Source organism: Eleutherodactylus coqui, chromosome 13 (assembly GCF_035609145.1).
Source record: "Eleutherodactylus coqui strain aEleCoq1 chromosome 13, aEleCoq1.hap1, whole genome shotgun sequence".
In the NCBI taxonomy this organism is placed as follows: domain Eukaryota; kingdom Metazoa; phylum Chordata; class Amphibia; order Anura; family Eleutherodactylidae; genus Eleutherodactylus; species Eleutherodactylus coqui.
In genome coordinates, this window is record NC_089849.1 from 11931573 (window position 1) to 11938945 (window position 7373).

The 7373-nt window shown below is 44.9% G+C and overlaps 1 protein-coding gene across 1 annotated transcript; it reads right to left on the reverse strand.

Annotated features, from left to right (window-relative positions):
- Nucleotides 1–2164: 2164 nt before the first annotated feature.
- On the reverse strand, nucleotides 2165–7099 carry TMEM74B (transmembrane protein 74B). The gene is made up of 2 exons (XM_066587584.1): nucleotides 7069–7099; nucleotides 2165–3262 (listed from the first exon to the last, which is right to left on the reverse strand). Exon 2 carries the CDS (start codon nucleotides 3212–3214, stop codon nucleotides 2534–2536), a length of 681 nt encoding a protein of 226 aa, XP_066443681.1. The 5' UTR covers nucleotides 3215–3262; nucleotides 7069–7099; the 3' UTR covers nucleotides 2165–2533.
- Between the last annotated feature and the right edge of the window lie 274 nt (nucleotides 7100–7373).

The window sequence follows — 7373 nt, forward strand, 5'->3', positions numbered from 1 at the left end:
CCGCTCTGTTCTTCATACTCAGCCTGTGTACAGCTGTATCCCGCTTTGAATCCCTGATACGGCTCATCGTTGTCTTTCAGCACGCGGAAAGACGACGACGAGCGATGGCATAACGAAAACTGCACGATGTAAGTGCAGTTACAACGATTATCGCTCAAAAGACGGCTTTTGAGCGATAATCGTTGTGTCTAAATGGACCTTAAGGCGCTGTTCACACTACCACTTGGCTTTACTTTTACCAGTTTTGGTATGGAAATGTATCAATTCTATGGCTGAGATGAACAGCATTGAGTGTACCCCATTGACTATAATGGGGTCCATCAGGCTTCTGTTCTGCCCTCCAGCATTTCCCCTCCGCAAATCCGTGCAGTTCATACACCTTTCATAGCCAGTGAATGAAAATATTCCTCCTCCTCAAACATCTTTCCCCCTGTAGATATGCGTGTCTGGTCAAACCAAACTTGCTGCCAGACAACAGCCGTGTATCTTGTGTGAGAACAAAGGACCGGGCATATTGAAATTCAACATTCTGAGAAGAGTCCGCTGACTTTACGCTTATGTGTATGGGGGTTTTAAAGGGGTTGTCGAGTTATAAACTGTTGATGGCCTATCTGCAGCATAAATCATTACCAGTAGATCAGCAGGTGTCCGATTCCAGGGACCCTGCCGATGAGCTGTTTACCAGGCTTCTGCACTGGTGCACTGAACTAGTTTCTGCAGGAAGTGGATAGCTCCGTTCTCACTGCTGTGGCTAGGCTTAGTGTTGCAGGCAATGTTCCCACTGAAATGAATGGCCTGTCGTACCAAGTTGGGCCATGGCAGAGAGAACAGGACTATCCACTACACATGTTTCATGCTTGCTGCACCTTGAGGAGTCTGCATGTGACTTTCAGTTTTGCATTTTTCTAACTGCAAAGTCAAATAGCACAAAAAGTGGTCAGTGCTGCAATACAAGGCCTGAGGGAGCGGAGCATGACATGGGGATCAAACTATGCCAATAGAGATTCCCTGTGTCACAACTCCCCCTCATGCCCAACACTGGTATTAGGGGACAACTGTGCAGTGCTTAAGTGCCCAACAATCGTCTCTGCGATAATCGCTCAATAAATGGAGGTGGAGCAGAGATTGTCATTTACAGGAAACAGGCAGGCGGCTATATATGAATGACTGCCTGTTTACACTAGCCAGTCGTCGTTTGATTTGTATGACAAATGAATTATTGTTTGTTATACAGTTGCTAGCAGAATTTATACTGAATGATTTTCATTCAGATTTCCAGGATTCAACGATAATTTAAATGGTATTGTGCAACAACAGGCTGTTACACCTATATATACTGTCACTGAAATGTAAATGTTCTATGAAACCAACACAATGTATAATGATGATTTTAGAACATCAAACAGGATGGGACTTGTAGTACATTCTCACAGATTCTTCCACCAACACAACACGATCTAGTAAAAGTAACTATATCCTGTATATCGCTCTGACGGGGCATGATCCCACCATGAGGTGAGTTTATGTAGTCTCATCTTGTAATATGATGATCATATTGACTATGAATAATGGTGTCTGAATACAGACTAGGCCTTCATAACGCTGCTTGTTTTCTGACCTTTGGCTATTTCTACGCTGATGACTAAAAGATCAAGTATCAAGGGATTTTCCAATCTGAGACTTTCATGGCCTTTCCACTGGAAAGTCTAATAGATGTGACGTCCAACGTTCTCTGTTCCTGACACTCCTGTCCCAGCTGAGTGCAGTGGCTTTATCTTACAGAGGTGGCTGAGCGTGTTTCTCTGTCCCGTTTCTGTAACTGGAGGGCTGTGGTAACGACGTAGCTCACTGTGCCACACTGTTTCCGCAGCTCCTATGGGAGTTATAGAGAAGCTCACTTGTTTCCGTAAGTTCCAACCACTGCATACAGCCATGCCTGGTGCAGTGGGACCCACATCTATCTTATTTTATGGATGTGTCACAGATGGGAATACCCCTTTAAAGATGCTGGCCCATTTGCCAACATGTTTTAACATGTGGTTCTTGGACATTATGCTTGATTATCTGGATTGTACATAAAACTGTGGTGTATAAACCGACCGTCCATGATTTCTGAGTGATACAGGATGATACTATTTAAGAATAACCCCCAACCTCCCCCCGACCTAACAACCAAATCCCCTACCTTTGGTCTGTTGGTGTGAAGAAGACCAGACAAGAACATTCTACACCGGAAATAGGTATCATAGCTCTCCGGCTGTTGTGGAACTACAAGTCACAGCAAGTAAAGTTGTTTAGTATGCTGGAGCTTGCATTCCCCTTACCGTTGTGTGCAGGTTATACATTGACTTACGCTGCTTCTGCAGCGTTGCTACCCTTCCCCCTTCAAGGTTCCTGAGATTGGAACAGCAGGCACCTCAGGACGGGAATAATCTGACCTCATTAAACATTAATACCGCCATACCAGAATAATTTCTACATCTGAAATTTTTAACCCCTCTCATCCCAACGTTTGTACATGATCACGATACATTCAAGGCTCGTGTTGACATTGGTTAACTTGGTTTGTCATTTCAAGAACTTCATGTTCCACCAACACTTGGCCGCCCTCTGTAGTCAGTTGTCTCATTCTTAAGTTGAGGGAGCCATATTTTGTCCTCGGTCCTCTGGCTGTGGTGAATTTCCTCCTGCGGTACAGCTCACCTTTACATATAGAAACCATGAGCAGCATGGAGAGGAGCGTTCCTCCCAAAGTGAGCAGGCCTAAACCGGCAATAATGCACTTGTCTAGGTGCGAGCCGAGATGTGCGTAGTAGAGTTCCAACCGCTCCATCTCTCGTGCGGACACAGAATCAGGGCTGACACGTACTTCTCGTGGTATGGTATATGCAACAGCTACGAGCACTATGCCACTGACCAACAAGACCAGCGAACAGATAAAACCGTAATCCACTGAGTGAGTTCCTGACTCGGTTTCTCGACTGTCCTCTGAGTGAGGAGATCCGTTTTCCTTTGCAGCCCATCCCCTCGCCTCTGATAAAGGGCTCAAACCTCGGAGGTCCCGTGAATCCTGGCCAAAAATGGTCTCTCCAATCTCTTCATACGATGGGTTCTCAAATCCTCTGATGTTACCTGAGCTCCCATGATAGGTGTGATCATCTGCAGCAGGTCTTGTACTGAGATCCCTTAGCTCCAAGGTGTTTGAAGAAGCCATTGATGGATTCTGGTTCTGTTCATCCTGATCATGCAGAATTTCTTCAGACTGTAGAATTTGGTAGGAAAAGAGAGAGTTTAGAAATAATGCACATATGATTGCCAAGAGAATGACAAGGGGTTAACACGGGCACATTTTGGTGTCTGCAAGAGCTAGAGTACTTATGGTTCTAGTTAACCAAACTTGAGTCAGTGCTCTACAGTGATCATTTCAATTGGAGTGTTGGATATAGCTGAGTTCAAGTGCTTGGCTAGCGGTAATTCTGCCAGTGCATACGTGTAACTGCCACTTCAATACTGCAGGAAACTTTGGATTTTTAGCATTTGTGAGGGTCCCTGTGTTTGAACCCCCACCAATTAGAAAGTTATTCCCTCTTCCCCAGATAAGGTATAATTTGCAGAGCAGTGGGGTCTGACCACTGGGACCTCCAAGAATCCAAAAACGTAGCCCCAGTACAGCCCTAAAATATGGGTAGCAGCAGTCGCACATGTATGTTGCCACTCAATTCACTGGGATCACTGGAGATAGCCAAGCACTTGGACTCTACTATCTCCAGCTCTCCCAGTTGAAGTGAGTCGAGCATCAGTCTGCTGCTGGTCACACTTCAGGGATATATCTGGGCCCTATTCCCTGGAGTGGTTGCTTCCCAGCGGTCTGCAAACCATACCCTATCCTGTGAATAGGGAATAGCCAGCAATCATGGTACAACCCTTTTAGACTAGAGCTACACTGGGACTTTTAGCTGCAACAGTGGTCAAATGACCTTGTAGTCACACAGAGGTCAATAGGGTTGCATTATGAGTCACCGTTAGCAAACAAATTAACCTTGAAGCTTTACTTCTGACCTGCAGGGCGTAGTTCTTGCTACTTCGGACTTGAATGGCGCCCCATTGACTACAATGTGAGCGCATCGTTGTAGGGCTTCTTTGGTTGTGGCTAACAGTCGCCATGTAGCCCTAACTTAAAACTAAGTCTATCGTTGAGTTTAAATGCTGCTAGTGACTGAACGAGGTACGACAATTTGTTTGCTTATCATTCGTCGTTCAGTTTAGATCAGCCCTTGTGAACAGCCAGTCGTTCATCTATGAATTGGATAATAAATATATTTGGCTGGCATCTGACTGGAAAAAGAAAACTACCAATTGACAATAAAGCCTCCTCCACCTGGATAGGTACCGTACTGTCACTTTGTACATCGTGGCGGTTTACAGAGTTGTAATACATCCGTATCTGTGAGCCCCAATGTTACAAGAAACAAACCAACTGCAGGAGATTATAAAACATGAACATCACCTTGAATCTCCTGTCATACATCGAATACTAATTGTGGTATTTTGGTTGGGGATTCTGCTGCTAAATACAGGATAACGTGATTTAAAGTGGGTTTAAACTCCATTCGCTCACAGCAAGAAAAATCTCCAACGGCTTTGATTCATTTAGCAGCATGTTCTATTACGGATATATGGCGGACTTCATTAATTTCTATTCTTATTTGCTCAAAATAAATGGTGCTGATTTTGTTGCAGGAATTTTGTGTAGATTCACCGTAAATGTGATGCTTCGTGTGAAACTACCTGTAAGATGATGTTCCTTCTTTCATTTCAACGCCTCCCTGATCACTGCTGTCAGAAATAGACTTACATTAGCATCAGTAACGGCAGACATAAGGTTTGACAGCGATCAGATGAACATTACAATACATACTCAATATCAGAATATTTAGCTTCAGGCCGCATTCAGACGGCTGTAATCCAGCTGCAAATCTCTGAGGATGGGGCTAATGACTTTCACGAACAGTAGAATAGATCCTTATGCTGCTGTGAGTTCAGCAGGGCTGGATTTGCAGCCATAATGCAGTCATATGTTACAGCCCTCTGAATGAGCCCTAAGGTTGGGGTTACAACGAGACTGCTTGTAGTGGAACTTTGGAATTGTAACTATCAAGCTCTGGTCCAGGGGAAGTCTGGATTGTGGGCACTCGAGGGCACTGCTCTGATTGGCAGTTGTCACTCAGTAGGTACAATGAGACAGTCTTAAAAACGTCTCCATATAGCCCCAGCATTAGGACTTATTCCTTGTTTACATCAGACTGCACGCAGACAACACACTGAGCCATTATGTCAATAAAAATATGCAGACTGAGGATCCATGTGAAAAACAAACGGTGTAGACAGATGACATCCATGGGCACTCTGTTTTTTATGGATCATTTCTATTCTATCGCGCGATATTTGGGCGATGCGAGAGTGTGGGAAAACGCAGAATTATGAAACCCATGCTTTTCAATTACATCATTCCCATTTGAAATGTTTTCTGTCCTGCGATTTTGCGAGATTTGGAAATCACTGCATGCCCTATCTTTCTGCATTTTGCTATTTTTTTCTCACCTATGTTTCCCTGTGGAGCCTCCGATTTATCGCGGCGCACGAACTTGTGATATTTGTACGATGCGTTTTTAACATTTGCGATGCCTGCAGGCTGATGCGATGCGCAATGTTTTTCCAGGAAAAAGCATCGCTCACACTCAGACATCCTCAAATATGTGGTATTGCCCCGATTTTCTTGTGGTGATCTCTCATTTGCCATTGTTGCCCTTACAAAGCATTTGTTTACCAGTGATTTTCCAACATGTACATGCATTTTTTGAGCATGGAAAAAAAAAAAACCAAAAACCTGTCTGTGGTCTCAAGAGTTGGGCTGTATTGACATGGCTAGGAATAACGCACGGGTTTTGTATGATTACGACGTGCACTGAGCTTGCACATTATAATAACCCATTATTTTCAATGCGTTAATGTACATAACTGATTTTTGCTTGCACTATCTATGTTCATGCGAGTCTCGCGCAAGAACAGGACGTGTAATATACGGTATCCTGTACCTCGCACAGTATTTGAATAGGGTGTCCATGTGTGATGCAAGTTGCTCCAGAGAATTTTGGGTGCAACTTGCACTCGCATGTGTAAATAGAGCCTAAAAGTAGCAAAAAAACCCACCTCATGCTTGCATGCAAATCGCATGCCATACAAGTGCAATGTGTTTTTTTCCCCCACTGTTGTAGTAAATAATGGGCAAGAAAGACCAAAAACTAGAACATGCTCCAATGTATCCATCTCCTACTAGCGGGCTGAGAAAAAGAGTGTTTGTGTGAATTAACCCATTGAAGTGGATGGATACTTTGTTGCAAATGGACAGAACTTGCATTTGCAGATCACCCGTGTGAATACAGCTTTAATCTGTACACATGAACTGATACATCACTAGAAGAAATGAAGAAGTTCTCATTCAAATAGTGACAAAAGCAGCTTCCCCCGCACCGTAGGCTTAGTAATCAATGTCTACGGCCCTAAATATATATATACCTGTACGTGTATGATGATAATGCAACCTGTGGAAACCTGATAAATACCTGCCAGACCTCCCCAAATACAAAGCAGATGTTATCAGGTGCTGCTTTAATGTTGGCATCCATAGCAATAAATGCCAGAGCTGATGTATGAGATGCAGGACCCGGGACGGGAGCGGATGGCCGCAGCCCAGCAGATCGCGGAGGAGCTGTCCATTCAGCACCACCAGTCATCACAACTTCACAGCAATGGAGCAAATCCTCCACAAACTGCAATTACTCATCCCCATCGTGCACCGAGCTACTCATCACCAGGATCCTTGTTGCATGCACTAAATGCGCATATTACATGAGTCATATCCCTCCACACCTGCCGAGTGACAACACAGCAGTAAACACACAAGGCAGCACACCGCCTGTCCTAGACAAAAGCTGCAACTTCTCCTTGTCTACAATCACCCCCTCCCAGACTGCTGCACAAAGACGGATGACAATAGCAGACACTGACCTGTGCGCACCCAGGGGCGCCCCGACAATTCAGTGCCAGTCAGAGCGGCCACCTCTCTGCAGGTGGAGGGCGGCAGTCGGCAGGCAGCTCTGGGTTTGCATTAGGAGACGTGCGCTAGCTTATAGCTGCTATTGAATGACCCATTACATCGGCTCCATCATGGACCATGTGGGAGGAGACAGGAGTCACAGCGCCCTCCGTCGGACAGTGTTAGCCTCTAGTGTCACCGTGTCCTTAACAAGACATCGCCATCTTACAGCCCCCACTGCAGTCTGGGCATTTAATGGGTTGGTACTACTAACCAG

Excerpts from the sequence above, each read along its gene's own strand:
- TMEM74B (XM_066587584.1), bottom strand. The coding sequence starts at position 3,214 with ATGGCTTCTTCAAACACCTTGGAGCTAAGGGATCTCAGTACAAGACCT.